General features: G+C 41.6%; 1 protein-coding gene and 1 long non-coding RNA gene across 12 annotated transcripts in view; both read right to left on the bottom strand.

The window, feature by feature from the left end:
- VWA3A (von Willebrand factor A domain containing 3A) overlaps positions 1–10,220 on the bottom strand; it is a 59,751-nt gene extending 49,531 nt beyond the window's left edge. For 6 of the 11 annotated variants that reach the window (XR_013385032.1, XR_013385031.1, XR_013385037.1 and 3 more), the window contains exons 1-5: positions 9,885–10,219; positions 5,328–5,415; positions 4,877–5,000; positions 203–327; positions 29–106 (exon numbers count right to left, since the gene is read on the bottom strand). Coding sequence is in view for 5 of the 11 variants with exons in the window: in XM_077906942.1 (XP_077763068.1) it covers positions 29–106; positions 203–327; positions 4,877–5,000; positions 5,328–5,389 (389 nt within the window). In the remaining 6 variants the exon portion in view is untranslated. Of the gene's footprint in view, positions 1–28; positions 107–202; positions 328–4,876; positions 5,001–5,327; positions 5,416–9,515; positions 9,669–9,884 lie in introns of those variants that run through there. The other 5 variants (XR_013385033.1, XR_013385035.1, XM_077906945.1 and 2 more) reach the window with 3 other exon arrangements.
- Positions 10,221–13,006: 2,786 nt separating this feature from the next.
- On the bottom strand, positions 13,007–21,443 carry LOC144319128 (uncharacterized). The gene is made up of 2 exons (XR_013385041.1): positions 17,643–21,443; positions 13,007–16,797 (listed from the first exon to the last, which is right to left on the bottom strand). It is a non-coding gene; the product is annotated as an uncharacterized LOC144319128 (long non-coding RNA).
- Positions 21,444–21,894: the final 451 nt, after the last annotated feature.

The following is a 21,894-nucleotide window of genomic DNA, read 5'->3' as shown; positions in this document are numbered from 1 at the left end:
GAGGAAATTCCTGAGCTCTCATACTTACTCAGAAAGCCTTGATTCAAACTGGTGGATGATCTGGGTGGAGAAGTGCACTTTCCTCATCACATTGCTGCCTTCCTCCCTGAAGAAGCAAAGTCTTATGAAGGGGTCTCCCAGGATGGGGCAGGAGTGTGCAGGACCTAAAGGGTTGGGGTGAAGGGAAGGGTGCCAGACTCACAGCACAGCGGTGCCCTGGCTAAGCAGGTCAGCCAGGGTGAGCCTCTCAAACTGTAAACTGCGTGTTGAAAGCCAGTCTTCTGAGTCCTCCCAAGCCGAAGGTTGGGTCTCATCTCCCTGCAGCCTCTGTGAGACGGAGCCAGAATCAAACAGAAAAGTGGGGAAAGAGGGCAAGGCTGAGGACTCCCTAGGTCTCCTCCACCCAGATGCCCAAGGCTTGCCAACTCCAGTGGGTCCTCCCTGAATGCAGTCCGTTCAAGAACTCAACTTGCGGATGAATGTGTGGTTCAGTGGTTGAACATCTGCCTTTGGCTCAGGGTGTGATCCCGGGGTCCTGGGATCGAGTTCTGAACCAGGCTCCCGTATAGAGCCTGCTTCTCCCTCTGCCTGTGTCTCTACCTCTTTTTCTGTGTCTCTCATGAATAAATAAATAAAATCTTTTAAAAATCTTAAATAAAATCTAAAAAAAAAAAAAAGAACTCAACTTGCTGAGGGAACTGAGGAGGCCTGTGTCCAGGGCCAGCTGCTCTGGAAATACCCATTCTCATCCCTCACCTCATCCCCAGTGTGTGGCTAGACAATCTGAGCGTTGCTTACCACATCTTGCCTGTGAGAGACTGGATATGAGAGACAGTGGCCAGACCACATAGGACGATAACACTCCGACCCACCACCTTGATAGCAACCAGTCCATGAAGCCAAACCACAACTGTAGCAACTGTCCCAGAAGGATCAAGACATGGTCAATGACCGCCAGCTTTCCTATTTTTGTTCCACATCCAACTCAGGACCCACCAGAGACAACCAAATATGCCCTCAAAGCCAATCATAGGAGATGCCTGGCTTCTAGTTAGCGCACTTCCAGCTTCCTCATGCCAACATTTCCCTTCTGGGCATACCTGAAGCTTTTCCCTTTTTCACTCTAAAGCTCTCCTACTTCCCTGCCTTTGAGTCTCTGCCAAACACAAGTGAAAGTGGCTGGCTCCCTTGCTATAAACTCTGAATAAACTTCCTCTCTTCTCATGTGGGTGTTCTTTATTTCCGTACTTGCATTTTCTGTATCTTGCCCAGAGTCCTGCCTTGCTATCAGTCTGATGGGTCCTCACCCAACATTGTCGGCTGATGGAAGAAGGAATGGGTTTATCCCATCTAGTCCAGAAGCCAGAAACAGGAACAGCAGGTAGGAATTTTAAATACAGAATTCCCTCGCCATCACAGGAGTCTGACCACGAGGACTATGCCCTCTTGCTTATACTTAGGGACACCTGTGTCACTTTCACTGTGCCAAGCTCAGGATTTGGGTGGTGGCCTTGGTGGTGGAGCTGAAGTTGTTCTTGGCAATCATTCAACACTGGTGGTGCTTTCTGGAACCCAGAAGGCAGAGAAAACGGACTGGAAGCTCTGAGCCCATTTGGCCTTGATCACCTCTCCTGGGGGCAGGCATTTCTTTCTTCCCCCAGTAGGTGTTTCTGAGACCTTCTATGAACTAGGTGCTGTCATTGGTGCTTGGGCTACAGTGTGAACAAGATAAAAATGTTCTTGCCTTCTTGGACTTACATTTTCGTGTGGGTAAGGTAAACAGTAGAGAAGAGATGAAATCAGTGTATGTAATTTCAGAAAAGAACAGTTCTAGTAAGAACATGGAGCAGGGAAATGTAATAGTGAGTAGGGTGGAGATGGGGAGGTCACTTCAGCTGGGGCGGGGGTAAGAAAAGGCTGCTGTGGGCGCCCCAGATGGCTCAGCGGTTTAGCGCCGCCTTCAGCCCAGAGCCTGATCCTGGGGACCCAGCATCAACTCCCACGTCAGGCTCCCTGCATAGAGCCTGCTTCTCCCTCTGCCTGTGTCTCTGCCTCTCTCTCTCTCTCTCATGAATAAATAAATAAAATCTTAAAAAAAAAAAGACTGAAATTAAAAAAAGAAAGAAAGAAAGAAAAGGCTGCTGTGAGCTGAGATCTAGAGGTTAAGAGGGAGCTGGCCCTAGGGGGCCTGCTGACTCAGTTGGTTAAACAGCTGCCTTCAGCTCAGGTCATGATCCCAGAGTCCTGGGATCAAGCCCCACATTGGGCTCTTAGCTCTGCAGGGAGCCAGAGCCTGCTTCTCTCTCTCCCTCTGCCTGTTGCTCCCCCTGCTTGTGCTTTGTCAAATAAATAAATAAAATCTTAAAAAAAGAAAGAAAGAAGGAGGAGAAGAAGAAGAAGAAGAAGAAGAAGAAGAAGAAGAAGAGGAGGAGGAGGAGGAGCTGGCCCTGTGCATAGCTAGGGCACCACTATTCCAGACAGAGGCATGGAGTGGGGAAGGTGTCAGACTGTTTGTAGAGCAGAAAGGTGGCCACTTGCAGTTGGAATGTGTAACGTGACATGAAAAGGGGCTGGGAAGGTGTGCAAGGCCTGGTTCAGACAGGGCTTCCAGAGTAATCACTGTTGTGTAATATACATAAGATGTAAGTGTTGCCAGAATTGGGCATGACTCGCCCTGGCCATGGTATGGCATCATAAGGGAGGCCGGTTGAGTCCCACTACGATGGAGATTGCCCTGCAGCATCTGATGGCTGGGGAATGGGCCTGCGCACTGTTTAGCCCACCTGGACTGCATCCACATCAGACATGGCTGTGCCATTCTCCTGGGCACCTGATTGAACCCTAAGTGGGTGCTGCTTGGGCTTGTATCTTCAGGACTTTTGTAGTGAGTGAGGTGTTTGACAAAGGGTTGAAAACTGCAGATAGCTGATTGAGCTCCACTAGACAGGGTAGAGGACACAAGGAGAGTCCAGAGAAGAGCAGGAGAGAATAAAGGAGTGCAGTATGTGGGGTTCTCCATCTACTTGCTTTGTGATACTGGGCAAGTCCATGTGGCTCTTTTTTCACCTGTACAAGGGGCATTTGAGGTTAAGCCAGCACATAGCCTTGGGTGTCCCTGCATTAACAGATCTCAACAATGGTCCATATCTCCCCCTCAATGAAAATGAAATCCTGCTATTATATTCCAGCTAGATACAATTGTAAGCCCTCAGTTCTGTGCTTGAGGCCTGTTCACTGCCCTGTTTCAAAAGGAAATTAGCAAGTAAAAGAAGTGCGAATAACAGTATAGAGCAAACACTTAAATCGTACTTACTATCTGTCAAGCACTGTCCATATGTTGACTCATTTAATTCTACAAAGTAGTTTCCAGCATTACCCCAGAGAAACCGAGGCACAGAAAATTTAAGTAATTTTCCCAAAGTCACATAGTTGGTAGGTGGTACAGCTGGGATTCAAACCCAAGCTGCATAGCTCATGTTAGCATCAAACTGTGAGTATCTTTGTGAAGGATTGAGGGGGAACTGACTAAAAAGATAACTTTCTCATATGATTTTATGCTAATAATGTCCTGCCCTTGGACAGCACCACCTAAAATCATGGTCCCTATCTTGCACTTAGGGAAACGCTGCTTTACCTTGTATAAACAGTAGATGTCACTCTCTTCATCTTTCAGGACTCAACTGACTCCCTGGTTGATAACATCATGCATGGTAGACTGATAATTCACCTTTCTTCCATCTTACTTGCATTTGAATGTGAAATGACCCATCGTGTTTTAGGACATGGGTTTGATATTATTGCTATTTGAAGTCCACCATTACCACATGGACATGATAGATTTTCACTGTAGGGCCCACTGATTACATACTAAGGTATGGGCTTCATATAGAAAGTAGGAAGATCTTTGTTTTGGGGCAATCCTTTTTCTTTCCCCTGCTATTCATCTGTGAAGTAAAGGAGGTCCCAGCTGTAGCTGGTAAGTGTATGAGGGGTCCTTGTACACCTGGGAAGTCATGTATTGGATATGAAATGAGATGAAGTAAAGACTCATATTATATCAACATCTGAAGTCATTGAAAAGAATCCCCCAGAATCTCCAGACTATTGACATTTCCTCATTTTCTTTTAATTAAAATTACTTTCCTCTAGTGCCAATACTGAGAAAAGCAAAACAGGACCATTTTCCTGATTGTTTGATTGCATTAGAACTGTATTATTTTTGACAGATTGTCATCTCAGACATATAATCTTTAAGCTCTCAGGTAGATTAGGTAGGTGATTATAGGCCAGGCTTGCACCTAACTATCCCAATGACAATTGTTTCTGTGGTAGAGTGAATTCTGAGGTCTAGACCATCCATCTACCATCATGGGAAAACAACGTGTGTTGTGTGTCAACACACACAACAGTGTGTCAACAGTGTGTCAACTGTTTATCAACACATTGAGAGTCAGCCTAAAACCACAGTTCTGGTTATTCTAGAAGTTAATTCTCTTGCTGCAATGCTCTTGCTCTGATAGCACTTCCAGAAACTGATTTTTGGATCTAGGTTTTAGGAAATCCTGAAAGAAACACAAATCTCAGAAAGGGGAATTTTAGAATTACATTCTCTAGTCTTCAGGTTTTGCTAACATAGACAATTTTCATATACTCCTGAATATTTAATGATATGACCAAGAAGGCTATAAAATTTCTATACACAGAATAGAGGTTCCTGTCACTTCTAAAGGCAGAGGATTAGAGGTGAATGCTTAATGATCATTTTCTATCCTGAGATCCTATGTGAGGAAAGAAACACCCAGAGTTTAACACATTCTGCATTCCCTGACTATGATTTGTAAGCACCATGACTCGGTTAAGGCACTAATGTTTTTACCAGTAAGTCTTGTGTCTGGTTAACATGTGTAACCAGTAGTCCATTGTCTGGATTTTGGTCAAGTCCATGGATATCCTTCTGGTCCAATTGCTTCTTTGGATCTCTGTCATTGTTTCTCCTCACACTACAAAACACACAGTGAGTGACTGATCAATGTCCCAGCACTAGACATTGGTTCCACATTGCCAGGGTCTCCAGAGACATTTTTATTTCTGTATGGTAACTGGGAAGGGTTCCTATAGAGTCCTGATAAAAGGTGGACTCCAGGTTCATAAGACATTTTATTCAATTGTTCAGGTAGTGAGAAAACTGAAGCCCCTGGGCGTGAGATGATGCCATGACCTTTTATCCAGTCTCACTTGGAGGCAGGTCCCCCTTCCCCCTCCTCAACCAGAAGGAACAAAATGTGGTTGCTGTTGTTTTCATTTGAAAAATCAGAGAGGATGCTTACCAATGATTTTCCAGAAACTTATTATCATGACCATGGAAGTCATGAGTAATATGTGTAGCCATTATAAAAACACCCGGCACTTATTTTCCTGGGGAGAAAAGGAATACCAGAAAGAGAAAGATAAATGAGACAATAGCATAGAGACAATAGCTTTCGCAGTATCTATAGTCAACTCAATTCTTCTGTCATTCATTCATTTATTCACTAAATGCTTTTCGAACACTTCCTAGGTGCTAGGTGCTGAGGATATGATGGTGAATAATGTAAGGGAGGCTTCTTCACTTTGGTACTTTTGACATTTTGGACAGGGTCATTCTTGGTCGTGAAGCTGTCTTATACATTGTGGGGTGCTAAATAGCATCCCTGGTCCTCCCTAATAAAGGCCAGTAGCATACCTACTTCCCAAGTTGTGACAACCCAAAATGTCTATAAACATAACCTAACATCTTCTGGGGAGCACAGTCATCCCCAGTTGAGAACCACTGAGCTAGAACTTCTATGCTAGAGGGGGAAGATGGATGTTAAAAAATGAAATATAGTATATATGGAAATTGTGGCACATGCTAGGAAGGATGTGAATAGGATGATGGGATGGAGAGTAATTAGGAAAGAGGTCTGGTTTGCATAGGTAAGGTGGTCAGTGAAGCCTTGACCATGAGGAGCTCAGACCTTCGTGAAGGACAGGAAGGAGATGGCCTTGTTAAGAGTATGGTGAGGGCTGAAGTGGGCAGAGAAGGCAATGAGTGAGGGCTGACCCTGCAGCCTGCTCCTCACAGCTTAGAGTCAGCTGTGGACGGGAACAAGATGGATCAATCAGATCCTCTCTGGGAATGTGGAATAAGAGTTACGGGACCACCATGTACATTCAGAAGCAGGAAAAGCTGGTCTGCAGATAAAGGGGAGTGAGTGGTCCTTCCCTGCCTTGGTTTCCTCGGGGCCATTCTCTCTTGCCTTCTTCCTCTCTCTGCTGGCTCCTTCCTGGTCTCCCTCCCAGACTCATTTTTTCCCCTCTACCGGAGAATTTTAAGTCGGTATTCCTCAAGGCTAAACTATGCCTTCTCTAACCTTCTCTATTTTTTTTTCCTAGGCAGTCTTATCTTTCACTGTCCATGGGCTCCAACTACCATGTACATGCATCAATGACCCCCCCCCCATGGCTGGTCAAAAATTCCTACCTCCCACTCTGACTGCCAACCTCCCACTCTGTGTTCATCAACACGGGATATTTCCACCTGGAGTATCTCAAACTCAACGTGTCCCAAGACTGAATTCATATTCCTTACAAACTTATCCTCTTTGCGGTATTTTCAAGCTTAAAGAAAAGACCCACTCTTCATCTCCTTATATGAGTCTGAATCCTAGGAATTATTCCTGATACCTCATTCCCCATATCAAATCCATCACCCAAACTTGTTAATTTTCCCTCTCTCAAATCTCTCCACTTATCTCTGTCTCCAGTGACATTTTCTGTCTAGGCCACTGTCATCTCTGCCACAGACAACTCCAATAGACCCTAACTGGCCTCCTCACCTTCCCTCAGACCCTCCCATCCAGTCTGTTCTCGCTGAAGCTAGAGTGATCTTTTAAAAATACAAATCCAATGCCATACCTTCTTTTCTTCCTCCTGCTTCAAACTAATCAAAGCCTTCTCTTCATTTCTAGGATGAAGACTAGGATCCTTACAATGGAGTTTGAGGTCTTGCATGATCTGGCTGCTGCCCACCTACCTTTCCAGATTTCCCCCTGCTCCCCCATTTTGTGTCCCACGACCCCTCCTTCAGTTCCTGGAATGTTATACAGTCCCTTTAACCACAGGGCCTTTGCATGGGCTGCCTTTGCTCTGGAACATCCCCTCCTGTCTCCCGCAACTCATTCCTGATATTTCGGCCTAAGTGTCACTTTCTCGGGGAAGGCTTCTTCACCCTCTTGCTGTATTTCGGGTCCTACGTGTTATGTAAACTTTCACAGAACTGTGCTCCTTTCTTTCAGAGTACTTATTTTAATTTAGAATGATACATTCACTAGTGATTTTTAAAAATTGGTGTCTCTCTCCCATCAGACTATAAGTTACAAGAGAGCAGGGACTGGCAGGCCATAAATTCTTGGTGGAGGGGACGTTAAAGGAGGGGAGGAGGTTGAGAAAGTGCCTTGGTTCCTGAATTTCTAAATGCTGATCCCAGGTACTTGTGAGAACTGCCTCCACTTTTTGCTCTTGGGTTCCATAAAAAACCCTGTTCCTTGTAATTCCCTATCTTTCTGCTTCAGCTAGCTCATTTAGATTTCTGTTACTTGCAACCAGAAAAAATTGGCTAAAATACAACAAGAGAGAAACTCGGGAATTGCAGCTTGAAAATTTGAGAGTGTGCATTCTTATGAAATCATTAAAGAAAATAGCATAATGATGGTGCAGCAACTTGGTTTTCTCTCTGGGGTCTTTAACCTTTTACTCAGAGGATGCTTTGTTTTTTTGGGAAGCACCAAGATAATGTGGCAACGTTGTTAATGTTAAAAAAATGTTTAAAAAACAACTGGCTTTCCTTCAGGGCGCTTGGCTGAGAGACCAGTGACGGAAACTGTTGAAATAGAAATGCTTCGTGAACACTGCATGCCCCGCAATGTCCCAGTTCCAGTTTTTCAGTGAATGATTAACAATCTAATGAATTCAGAGGCCTACACGACTGGATTATAGGGTGACTGTTGTGACTGATGGAGGAGGGTGTGGTCAGCATAAAACACGGACACAATGTAGTGTTCTAGAAAGCACTGGACCTTGGGTTTCTTCATCTACAGAATAGAACGGGGTTGCTAGTAACTGCCCTGCCTGCTTCAACACAGCCATCAAGAGACCCATCTCTGACGTGGGAATGTCAAAGAGCTCTGTAAATACAGACTACTATAGAAATGCAGAATAGTGTTAGAAGGATGTGCTGCTTCTTCAAGCGCTTCAGCATGTGACACATAAGCCATCACTCATCCCATGAACATTTTTAGGATGTTTGCTGGGTGCCAGGAAGAGCTGGTACTGAGGAGGCAGAGATGAATTGCAAAAGGCCCTTACCCTCCATCTTTGCTCAAATGAAACGTCATTAGAGAGCTTTGATTACCCCATCTCAAATAGTACCCTCTCCACACCCTGCTTTACTTTCTTCAGAACATCTTTTGTTTTATCATCTGGAGTATTATTTACTTACTTATTACCTTTTCCCCTCACCCATCAATCCACTAAGAGTAAGATCCATGAGGGAAGGGACTTCGTTATGTTCACTGTCGGAACCCTTTTGTGTAGTCAATGCCTAAAACATAGTAGCTGCTCAAAAAATTTGTTGAATTAGTACCCTCAGGGCAGGTCTGGAGTTTAGACAAAGGTGAGCCAGGTAACCCTGGGGGACTGGGCTCAGGTGGGGAAGGGGATATGTAGACTGGCCCCTAGGAGATGACATCTTGGTCAAAGGGAGAGAGGGAGTAGCCCTGGTTACTGGATAAAAGAAAACCTCCAGCTAGTTTCCTTGTTTGTTAATAGCTGGTCTCCTAAACATCCAGGACACAGCCATCCCCAGGGTTTGTATTTTGAATGGCTGAACAACCTAAGCCTTGCCCGCATCCAATCCATTTTATGTTCTGCTGACAGAATGATTTTTCTGACATGCAGAGTTGTTCACCTGTTTAGAACCCGCCATGGGCTCCTCAGGGCCGGGGATCATGAAGCTGAACCTTTCTCACAATGTTTACCATTCTTTTCAGGACCTGTTCCTTGCTTACTCCTCCACCTTACCTCTTACCCTTCTATAGCCCCTGGCAACCCCTACTTACATGCACCTTACATGCACTATTTCACACCCTCTGTGTTCAAGTTGGACCTGCCTCTAGAAACACCCTTAGTCCTTTTTGTTTGACAAGAAAACCCAGCAAGTCTATTCTGAACCGCATTTGCTGCCCCCAACTCCCAGGAAGGAAATCATTTCCTCCAGTGGGGGGGGGCTGCCTCATACCAAGTTGTCATGATCCTTTTTCCAGAACAGCCCAGCTACTGCCTAGTCTACGGTTGCACCCCCAGCACCTAGCACAGCACCTGGTATGTAGGGAGCAGAGGCCCATGGGCCCAGGCTCCTTAAACCTTTTTCACTCGGTCCAGAGCTCAGAGTCTGGCTGTCCTCTCTCTCAGCGTCCTGCCCACCCCATGACACTCACCCTCATCTGCATTTCTCCATTTATTTCTCCATCTCTGGGAGAGGGGCCCCTGGTCATTCCAAGACTCTGCTTTTCCTGGTTCCCACTTCCTCTAAGCTCCTCCAAGCAACTCAACAGCAGAGCCTGCCCTGCCGGGAAGTGTTAGCTGGTCTCCAAGGTAACAGACTGCACCACTGCCACCTGAGGCAGGGACAGGGGAATACCTCCCTCACCCCACTTCATCTTAATAACTGACTTTCCCCAGGCACTCTGCTTTTCTCCACTCCTACAAAAGCCTGGAAGCAATATTTGAGCTTCTATTTCTAGAATCTTTGGGTTGGCAGGAAACCGTGGTTTAGACCAGGAGAGCCCTGGTACGTGCTGCCTTACCGTGGTAGGAACTGAAGACAGGTAGCAGAGAACCTGCACCGTGCCAGGCGTGAAAGCTGGTAACTGCCTCCTCCTTCTCAGATTCCCTGGGGTCCCCCCAGCACACACCCTGAGAGAGGTCTGGCATTCCCTCACCTCCACCAGGTCCAGCCCCACTCAAAACTGGCTAAAACAGCATCAGGCTCAGTGACCTCTTAGCGTCAGAAGAGATCATCTACTGCAGTGGTTCCCACACCCAGGTGCCCATCAGAGTCACCTGGGTTGTTTGCTAAGGAAACATACATACATTCCCATTTGGGAGACTGATACAGAACTGTGAGAGAGTGTAGGAACATGAGTCTTTAACAATGGTCCCGGTGATTGTGATGTAACCAGCCCTTGGCCCATAGCTGGGGGACCCTCTTCAAGTCCTTTTTTTTACAGAAGTCAAGAGAGATGAAGTGATGTATCCCTGTCAACCAGCTTGTAAGAGGCTAAGAGATCTCCACTTAGTTTATCTAGGTAGTTTCTCAAATGTCTGTACTTCCTGAACCTTTCATTTGATAATGTAGAACATGTGCTCCTTGCAGTAATCATCCTATGGCAGAGAACCTCTTCTGATGTTGACACTAGCAGTGGCTCCTATAGACCCGATCAGAAACAACAAAATCCCTTGAAATAGAAATTGCTTACCTACCACCAGTCACTGTGGGCAGTAGTCATGGGTTGACAATAGTGTGGCATTCGGAAGGGCATTTTGTCAAAACCAACAAGGTAGGAGAGGAAGGAGATCAGAGAGAGGTAAAGTCAGAAAATGGAAGTTATAAGAGGCCGAGAGCAACCAACAAATGGCTACTCTGTGAATAAGAGGGGAAGGTCCTTGTGCCCTCCCTCTTGGAAATCCTGGGCAGAAGGGGCTGGCTAGCTTTGAGATGCCATTTTGGAAGACATGAGGGCCGAAGACAGGTAGTTTAACACCTTCACAGTTTCCTTGGCTCCTGGATACATAGGTTCTCAACATTTTGCAAGAAGTAAAACCCAATACTGAAACGTCACTGTTCTTGCTTTTTTTCCTCCTGGAGCCTATATAATACACATATTCTGAATGTATTTGTGTCAGATAGATAAAGTGGTGTAAGATTTTCAGGCTGTATGACCAGGCAGGAGGAAAACTATGTGTGCATACCATCTTTCCTATCTCTCCTCAGATGGTATGTAGCTCATTTGGGCCCCCTGTAAGGAATTAGAGCACAATAGGAATTTGTGTTTCTTACCTTAGGTTCTTAGAACCTGATTACAGTCAAACCTCTGATCTTTATTTAAGAGCTGTAGCCTGGTCCCTTTGCCCCAAATATATTGATTGTGGGATTTCCTAATTCTCCCATTAATTCTATTTTTGTTTCATGTACTTTTAAGTTTACAGTATTACAGAATACACACTTAGATTGTTCTTTCTCCTTAAATGACCATTTGCCGTGGTCTGAATTTTTGTGTGTCCCCACCCCTACCCACCAGCCCCTAAATTCGTATGTTGGAAACTTACCCCCTAAAGCGATGGTATTAGGAGGTGAGATAGGAGGCAGTTAGGTCAGGAGGGGAGAGCCCTCATGAATGGGATTAGTATCCTCATAAAAGAGGATGGACAGAACTCTGTAGCCTCTTCTGCCTGTGAGAATACAAGGATTTCTGCAACCCAGAAGATGACCTTTACCCGACCATGCTGGTACCCTGATCTTGGACTTCCAGCCTCCACAACTGTGAGAAATACATTTTTTTAAAGTGTTGTTGCAATGAATATTGTTTTACATCCTTGTGCACTGTGAGATTTTATTTCTGTAAGATAAAGACACAAAAGTAAAATGTATGAACCTAAGGGCTTTATTTTAGAAGTATAGGCCTGGGGCACCTGGGTGGCTCAGTTGTTTAAGTGCCTGCCTTCAGCTCAGGTCATGATCCCAGAGTCCTGGGATCGTGTCCTTCATTGGACTCTCTGCTCAGCAGGGAATCAGCTTCTCCTTCTACCATTCCCTCCCAACCAAATCCTCCCCCACCTTGGGCTCTCTGGCTCTGTCAAATAAATAAATTAAAAAAAAATATTTTATTTATTTATTCATGAGAGACACACAGAGAGAAAGAGAGAGGGAGAGAGGCAGAGACACAGGCAGAGGGAGGAAGAAGCAGGCTTCATGCAAGGAGCCTGACGTGGGACTCGATCCTAGGTCTCCAGGATCACGCCCTGGGCTGAAGGCAGCGCTAAGCCGCTGAGCCACCCAGGCTGCCCAAATAAATAAAATCTTAACAAAAACAAACAAACAAACAAGTATAGACCCTAAAAATGAAGTTTTTTCCTAAGTGCATAGCAAACTCATAAGTACCTCCTTGATTTTTTTCAAATCTGGAAAAAAAAATGAATTCCAAAGCTCTTTTAACTTGTTGATGAATGCTATAGTGTTGTGCCATATTTAGTCTATAAACCTCCTGTGTTGGACTGAGCAAATAGTGGTGACTTTGATGATCTTGTCTTCAGCATTTAAAACCCCCTTTGGGGGTGGGGGTGAATGGGTGACGTGCACTGAGGGAGGCACTTGACGGGATGAGCACTGGGTGTTATTCTCTATGTTGGTAAATCGAACACCAATAAAAAATAAATTTATTATAAAAAATAATAAAAAAATAAGACCCCCTTTGTCTTTTTTTAACTGAGATATGACATAACATTATATTGGTTTCATGTGTATACCATAATTCGATACATAATATATTGCAAAAATGATACCACAGTAAGTCTAGTTAACAGCTAATTAGATTTGTGTTTTATAAGCCGCCTAGTCTGTGGTATTTTGTGATAGCAGCCTAAACAGACTAAGATGATATTATTGCACAACATTTTAAAAAGATATTAAGTTGTATTTTGCTTTCTTCCTTTCCTTTATTTCAAGCCAGTAGCAGGTGCTTTTTGTTGGGTTGAGAAGTAGCCTGAAATCAACATTTTTTTCTGTCTTTTGTAAGATCCTAAGCTAACTGAAAGATTAAAGTGACGTGCCAAAGCACGGGAGGTGAAGGATGTGTTTAATGTCAAGAGGAAAAGTGTGACAGTATCAAGATTCTTTCAGTTAAAAGACACAAACCCAACTCAAACTGGCTTAAGGAAAAGAAGGAATTTATTTGCTCAAACAACAGAAAACTCCAAGGATTTTCTGGCTTTGGCCATGGCTTGATCCAAAGGCTAATATGATGTTAATAGAAATCTGTCTCCATTTTTCAGCTCCTTTCTTCTGTGATTGCTTTATTCTTAAGTAGGGTCTTCATGAATGGTTGTCAAACTTGGGACACCAGCAGCGCTCAGCTCCCCCAGCTCCCCCAACTTAGCAATCCTAAAAGAAGAGCACCTCTTTCCCGAGGAGCTCCGGGAAAAGCCCAGCCTTGGCTTGGTCACGCAGTCCACTCCTTTCTGAAACAATCTCTGTAACTCTAATTGGCCAGACCTGGCTTCTGCATCCAGTCTTGGAGCCAGAGGGTGAAAAAAGCTGGGTTTGTTTTGTTTTGAACCAAAGAAGGGGACCTGGGTACTAGGCAAACATGCTTCTGAGGGAAGTCAAAGGGGAGAAGACAGAGACAGGTCAAGAAATCAAGTATCTGAAAATCAGAGGGAGTAGGGGCTTGCTCAGTGTTTGGTAGCAATACTTTGAGATGGCAAGACCTAAGAGGAAGTGGGTTTCCAGTCCAAGGAGAAAGCTTCTCAGCTAACCAAACTTCACCATGCCCCAAACAGGGGATGGACACAGACTATTGTACCATTCAGCCTGAAATAGTTGATATCTCAGCAGTAATGAGTGTAGACAGATGAAAAATGACTGGAGGGTGCTTTCTAATGTTTGAACCATGGACCTCTGCACAACCCTAGGGTGACACAATAACTAGATTTCCTATGAAAGGTGGAAGATGGAAGGGATCTAGTAAGTTGTTTTTTTAAGCACTACAGAGGGGACAAGACATAGCCTGTTTGGGGAAATTTCCTTGGGTGCTCAATTCCCATAAGGGTCCCAGTAAAATCAAGGGGGGTTGATATCATTTGGTTCAGCAATCAGTGAAGTTATCACTTAGCAGGATTGCAGAAAGCTTGACAATGAGAGGGGAATGATGGAAGACTGAACACAAACAGCTTAATAACTTACATACTTTTTTCCCCAATAAAATATATAATATTTATAGGTTGTTTCTAAGCAGGACTACCTTTTATGGTTGCTTGCATTCCACATCCAGCAGAAGCAAACCATAGATTCAGCTGCTCATGTCTGAGCCAAGAAATCATGCAACTGGGACAAGCTATTTTTATTTCCTTCACACTAGCCAGGACAGAAGTAGTCCTCGATTTGAAGTCAGAGAACCTAGGTTTGAAACCAAGATTCAACAGTTACTAGTTACTGAACCTTGGGTAAATTATTCCCCCTTTGATCCATGGTTTTCTGGTCTATAAAATACCACCTCCACTTAGGAGGAGGATTAAGTAAGATGACATATGGAAAAACACATAGTATGAATTTAATGTTAGTTTCTTTCTCCAACTTCTTATTGAATGCCACTATTTCATAACCACAATATTTTAAAATATATGAACTGCCTTAAATTGGGTAGTTGATATGCTTCAGTGAGAATATCAGGTTATCATGGTATTTGGGAAGTTTCTGTTATCTAAGGCCTAAGTTCAAGCAGCATGATTTGTAATAGCAAAAAACTTGAAGACTACCTAAATGAATATCAACCAGGGAGGAGGTAACACACACACACACATTGTTTATGTTTACTGACACAGAAAGATTTCCATCATAAAGTAAAAAAGTAGTGGCAGACATGTATAATATGATCTCGCTTTTGTTAGAACTGAACAGGACATACCCATCATATACACACACAACATGCATATTATACATATGACATATATTTTGTACATACAGCAAGAAATCTAATATACCATTAATAGTGGTAATTTCTTGAAGGTAGGTTGAGAAGTGACTTTTAGCTTCCTATATTCATTTTTTTTAAAAAAAATTTACATGTTATTGTAAAAAAACAAAAAATCCCTTCGCCCCAGTTTAGAGTTATGGTAACTTCCTTCTCCACAACAGCACTTAGGCCAAGAAAAAGTTATTGATGATCCTGAAAGTAGAAATGAGGTAAAGTGTTAAGACTGGTGTGTGTATGAGTGGGGGTTACACCGCAATACGAGTCCACTATGCTACTCACTAATGACATTAGTAAAATATGAGGTAGTTAAAAGCTCTCTTAGATACATGGATTATTGTTCCCCTCGAGCAATTTATTATGCATAATGGAAAGGATTTTCTTTGATGGGTTCTTCAACTGCATTTGCATTTTGCCACAGAGAACAAAGCAATGTAAAAGAATGAGTTGTTTTTTAAATTTATTTAAGAAAATACTTGAATTGTGTAAGACAACCAAATTAAATATTTAAACATGAAAAGAGTGCCAGAGTCAGGACACAGCATTTATTTTGCTGACTTGCTCTGACAGATAATAGAGATTGATTTAATAGTGGCCAAATACAATGGCAGTATTTACTAAAGGGCCAGAAAGTGGCTAGTTGGGGATAACTGCATTTAAAAGGAGATCCAATCCTTGAGTCCATTCCTTTTAGCAAAAATAACTAAAACCATGTTGGCAGAACCAAATCTTTGCAAAACATACCACATCTATGGCCTCAAGATAGCTGAGAACCCAAAAGCTTGAAGAAGCCTCCAGTGTTCTCTCAGGATCAACAGGGTGCTTGCATCATCCTGGTCCTCTGTATTGATATTGACATTGGAGCACTGTGAATTTGGTAGTACAGGGTCAGCCTACAAAGGGTCTTGAGTAGTAAAGGTCTTAGGTCTTGAATCCTAAGGAGGTCAATGAAACTGGCATATTATACAAATACTTACTAATAGAATAACCACATAAGGGCTGATCTAAGGAAAGCCTCTGCTTTCAGGAAGAATTTCACTGAAACCCTCCTGGCAGGTAGGTGACTGGGTCTTTCAAATATAGTGTCATAATTTTTCTTTATAACCTAACCCCAAATTTAATTATAATAATTCAATTTACATGTAAAGCAACGTGCCATGTCTCTAAGGAAAACGAGAAAGCCACATTCCTTGCATTCAACAGTTTATCATCTAGTGATAGGTGTTTATTGAACAGCAGCAACTGACATCTGAATGCTTACTATGAGCCAGGCACTTCCCATGCTTTCTCATTTAAACCATCACCTTATGACACTGGTACTATTAGCCTCATTCTACAGGTGAAAAAACCAAGGCTCACAGAGGCTAAGTGATTCACCGAGGGTCACACAGCTAGTATTCTGGAACTGAGATTTGAATCCAGGCAATCTACTCGCCTCAAGTTTTATGACAGAGGTACAAACCAAAGAGAAAGCAAAACCAATTAGATAGGTTTCAAATATGGGAGGGAAAAAAATATGGGAGGGATTCGGGAAAACTGCCAGGAGGAGGTAGGGCAGTCACAGCCAAGACAAAGTACAGGTGTAGTGAAAGAATGGAGACTAGCTAGTTTGGCCATGTAAGGTGAAAAGGTACAGTGGTGGATATAAAGAGTGAAGAGACAGCCTGAAGTCGGATCATGAAGTTATGCTTAAAGAAGTTTAGATTTCATTCTGTAGAGTGGGAATGACAGGAACTCAAAGAAATGATATGCTTTCTTTTGTGTTAGGATTATTTTGATAGAAATTATTTGGATAAAGTAGCTGGAGATGAGTTGAAGGAAGACTGGTTCAGACGCTGTAGAAGTCGAATAGCTTCTCCTATGTCAACTGTCCAAGGACTATTTGTTAAAGACATTTCTTCTGTGTTGAAGGCTCTGCTATTGTGTGACTTCTGGCAAGTCATATACCTTTCTGACGCCTTGATTTCTTCATCTGGAAAATGGAAAAACTGGATGAGCTCTTTTAGATTTCATCCAGCTCTAAAATTTTCTGAGTTTCATGAAAAAAATTGTCTTCTTGAAATCTAATCCTGGATGGTTTTAGTCTGGGAGTGGAACTGGGCTGAATTGTAGAAAACTTGAATGTACTTGAAAATATCATCCCATTGTTATCTCCTCCTGGGAAAAGAACCAAAACTCTAAAAAAATAATACAGCATTATGCTTTCTATCTTTGATACCATTTATAAATACCTACTTTTATTTTGTTGCTGGGTAACTGTGACCCAGAAGAGTTGACTTTGCATAAGAGAAACCCAGTCCTCCAGTCTTGGTTTTTTTCCTATAATCTCCTCATAGAGTGGTTAGGACAGAGTTAGTGGAAGACTAAGTCAAAATATGCTGTTTTTGGACTCATGTTACAGGGGGTTTTTTGGCCCCAAAGTGGGGCTTGGACTCACTGACTGAGCCAGCCAGGCACACTCATGTTATTGTTTTTAAAGCTAATCTGTTTTTGTCCTGAGATATTACCAAGGAGAAGGAAAAGTGTTTTCTCCCACTCTCTTAGAAGTTGTGTTAAGTCTACCATTATAATTTCCAATTGACCTGTTGGGTAATATTTATAGAACTTTTCTAATACATCTCATCTGTGTTATACATCAGGATAGATTTGGATGGTGTGAAGGTAGGGTGATCACCTCTTCCCTTTTGCCTGTAATTTTCCCAGTTAGGCACTGCAAGTCTCATGTCCCAGGAAACCCTTCAGTCTCAGGCAAATGGGGATGATTGGTCACCCCAAAATAAGATGCCTTTATGATACTCAAGAACATCCAAATCCTACCTTGTCTTTATCTTTCAACTCCCCACGAGGATCCTGTAAAGCCTACATAAAGTAGAGACAGGAGCAAAGGGTAAATATAGTGCTTTACTTGATTACTAGTTATCTTTTGGCTGAGCTAATCCTGAGGCCCCTTAAGAAAGCTATAGTAAAGCTGTGATGGAACACATGAACGTGTCTAGAGACTAAAGGCCTCTATGCTCTCCTTCAACCCAAATTTTATAATTTTAGAAGTTAAGATCCTTTGGCCTACAGTGAAGTAGAAACAGAAGACTGAAGCAAAGATGAATGGGCCTAGGTCTACGTGTGAAGGAGAAACACAAGTTGGCTGGCTTTGAGGGCCTTGATTCAGTGGTTCTCTCTCAATTCATTGAAACATCATGCAGAAGAAAGAGCCACAGATGTGTGGTCTTTTATCGCAGAGTGACTCTTCTAATTGGTAAACATGGCCAAATCCATATTCTGGAATATTAACAGCATCTCTTCCCAAGGAGGGAGCAGGGAGTGGGAGTGGAATAAGAGAGGGAGATCTTCTCCCTGTATGATACTAACAAAACCAAACCAAGAGGCAGTGCAGTGTCACTGTGTGAATATGTAAAACCTCTGTAAGAAAGCAACTTCTGAAATGAATTTTTAAAATCAGAGCTTATTTCAAAGCAATAGAAGCCTTTTTAGTTTCTTTAGTAGACAATTTATTTTGATAAACTTGCTCAATAACAAAAATACAAGTGAAGAAAATTATGTTCATTTTATACAGTTTGTATTAACAATTTGTTTTGAAACTATTAATTGAAAAATGTTATAACCAATTAGAAAACAATTCTTAATAAAATTTGGGGTAATATACAGACCTTGATCACAAACTCTAAAATCTCTTGAGGTGATACAACTAATAAGTCCTGTGTAGGGAATACAACCTACACAGGCCATGTTTTTCCTTCATATATTTTTATCCTTCAAAAATTAGTTCTGAAAGACAGCTTACTGTTTTGAATTGTGAATGTAAATTTAATTTTTAAAAGAAGGTCAAAGTGGGTTGATAAAAGTTACTACAATCAGAGTAACTTGTGGCTAGTAGTCTTTTAATAAAGACAAAATAAATGCAACATGTTCTTCCCAAGAAGCCCACGATGCAAAATAATAGCTAAGAGTATATCTAAAGTTAGTTTCCAATACTTTTGCAGGGCCTTTCCTCTAAATCAATAGGTTGTATGTCACCAGGACTATTATTTTACTTAATAGATTAAACAGTGAATTCACAGAAAATCAAGCAAAGATATCAAAGCTTTAGGCAAAAAGGTAAAAACCAATGAAGTGTTTTGGTCATTTAGAATATTTAAAAAAAAGAAGAAGAAGAAGAAGAAGAAGAGGAGCCATCCTTCAAAAACAAAACAAATGGAAGAGAAAATAGGGTAAGAAGAAGAGTCAGAAAAATTACATACACACATTAACAACATAGAACATGGATTACCTTTGGAAAGAATCATACTGAAATGTTTGCTTTTAATGAATTGAAGATTTTTCATGTTTACAGATGTTTAGGCATGTTCAATAGGAGCTTCCCAAACTTTCAAACTAATTTAAGTCTTGTGCAAATAAAACCTATAAATAGTTTTCAGCAGATTTTACAGTGATGTTCTTAGGTATGAGAAGAATGCACACACTCTAAAAACAATGTAACAGACAAAGTTTGACAAATGATTGCACCATAAAACAGTGTTTTATATACAGTTTACAAGATATGATTTCCTGCTATAAATTAATATTGTACTATATAGTACTTATTATAGTGACCTTTTTAAAAGCAACTGCTGACAGTTGTCTAACTTTTCACTTACAGGATTTATAGAATTTTTATATGAATGAACCCATTTCATTGTTTGGTCTGGAAGAGTACAAAGATTTGACTTCACATACTACTTGATGGGACAGTCCCAATCCTGGGTTAGAGTGCTGACTGGTTAGAGGGAGTGTTCTCCTACCAGCTCTTTATGCACTGGACCTCCAAGACAATGATGAAATTAAAGACAATTTAATGGTTTGGGTAATAGATACAAATAAAACCTAAAATTTTGTAATCTTATATGCAATACCACTGTAAGTGAAAGAAGTAAACAGTGGGGGAATTCTTAGCAGCTGAGAAACTTTCTCTCCCCATGCTCATGATCCAGTTAAAAATATTTTGAGAAACTATTTACAATAAAATTCATCTTTTGGAAGAGAAAAGCTCTTGGTCATATCATAAATTAATTTGAACCATACTTTGCTAACACTTTATCTCAGTGGTATAATGGTGACAACCAAAACTTTCCTTCGAAGTGATCCATTTGACGAGGACCAATCAAATCACAATGGGAACTGCAATCCCAAATGTCCGTAGAACACGTCCAGTGGTATTCTCAGAATTAACTAGACATCATAATACTTGGGGAAAAAGAGTCTCCTTCAGTCATTTCCCAAAGGTTTCTTTGACCCTGGAAAGGAAGAGTGTGACATTCCCCCAGAACACTCAAGGAATGCACCACAGTGGTGGTTCACCTCTTACCCTGACTCCTGAGTGAGCTGAAACACTGGGGTTTTCTTTCACAATAAAATACTGCTGAATTAACAGTAAGATATATGAATGTCAAACAAGCCAGTGTGAAACACATCAGGCTCCTCCATTTTATACTCTGAATATCCAAGGAGGCAGCCCCGTTTCTGAAGTAATCATTTTATAATTTATAATTAAGCTTTCAAAAAACAGTGCATTTGTTTCTGTTTGTGTGAAGCATGGACAACACGGGACTCTAACTCTACTGATAGGGACATTTGGGTTGCCGTTTCACTAGAAAGAGGAAAAACTTTTAGCTCCATTGCCAAGAAAGAGCCTCCTGCCCCACATTTCAAACAGGAGATTATCTATAGTGTTCACCTGGAAAAACAACTGGTATGCAAGCATGGAAATGTGGAGAAAAGAAACAATGTATTTTAAAACTATTTGTGGATTGATTTGAGGGTTAGCTGCAATGCTGCTTCTAAGAAAAAAACGTAAAGCTGTGGGTTTAGTACAGCCCTTTAAAGTAAATGCAAAAGTGTTAGCTTTTAGCAAACAAAGGCATATAGTATATAAAGAAAATATTGTATTGCTCAGGTTTTTGGTAAAGGAGATGTACTAATAATGCTTACAGATGAAAAGAACATAAATTCAGCTTTTATAGCAGAGTGAAGTTAGTGTTGTAGAAAGCCAAAATATTATAAATTGATATTACTAGTGAACTTTGTATTTATGTAAAGTTGTGTGCTTGAACATAGAAAATGCATTATTCAGGTAACAGACCAAGCCAGTAGAAAAAAGAGAACCTCTGTACAACAGACGACAGTTGCCAATAATTTAAATAGTGTCAGATTCCCCAAATTATAAGGTTTTACATGATCTTACCTTCTACTCTCATATACAAATAAATTAACCCTACAAAGAATTTTAGCTTAACTTAAAATTGGACCTAGAAAGGTATGGGATTTTATTTGTACCTATTACAAAAACCTGTTAAAATCAAGGGCTGCTACAAAGAATGAGGTAAACTGAAGACTCTCTCCACTATGCAGCCTTCAGATAAATGGCTTTTTTTTCTATTGAGTTCTAGGTTTGCACACCACAGTGTTTTGCTAGCAAAGCATTCAGAGTTCTCTTCCAGGAACTGTTTGCATGTGTGTGTATATAAATTTACACACACATACACACACACACACATATATACACACTGTATACTGCATCAGCAAAATATATATATTATATATATATTTATATAAATATAAGTAATATTTCCCCCACCCACCCACCCCCAACAACATGTTTCTTAGTGTTTGATTTTTTTTTGTTTTGTTTTGTACACAGAGAATAGGGAATTTCAGGATTTTTACATACATTTTAGCAAACAAGTTTTGATCTATTGGCTTCTTGGTGTAGTAATGCAACAGCAAATCATTCTGGTGCCAAAGGCTCATACCATTACAAGGAAGCTGTGAACACTAATTTCTTAGGAGGTGAGGCCAGCCCCACATGAACTTCTCTTGTAACCCTCTGGTCCACCATGATTCATAAATACTTAGACTTTTTTTTCTCAATTAATCATTAGACGTTAAAAACGGAACAACAGAGTCACAAAGGGCCACATGCTTTTCAGTATAAAGCATTCTCCTTCACTAGGTTGCTATCACAGTGCAGACCTGACTGCCTGAATATGCTCAGGAGATTTAGTCAATATTGTCTGTA

This window comes from Canis aureus, chromosome 8 (genome assembly GCF_053574225.1).
Source record: "Canis aureus isolate CA01 chromosome 8, VMU_Caureus_v.1.0, whole genome shotgun sequence".
Lineage (NCBI taxonomy): Eukaryota > Metazoa > Chordata > Mammalia > Carnivora > Canidae > Canis > Canis aureus.
Note: the sequence above shows the minus strand (reverse complement) of the source record. Positions and strands in the feature narration are given on the sequence as shown.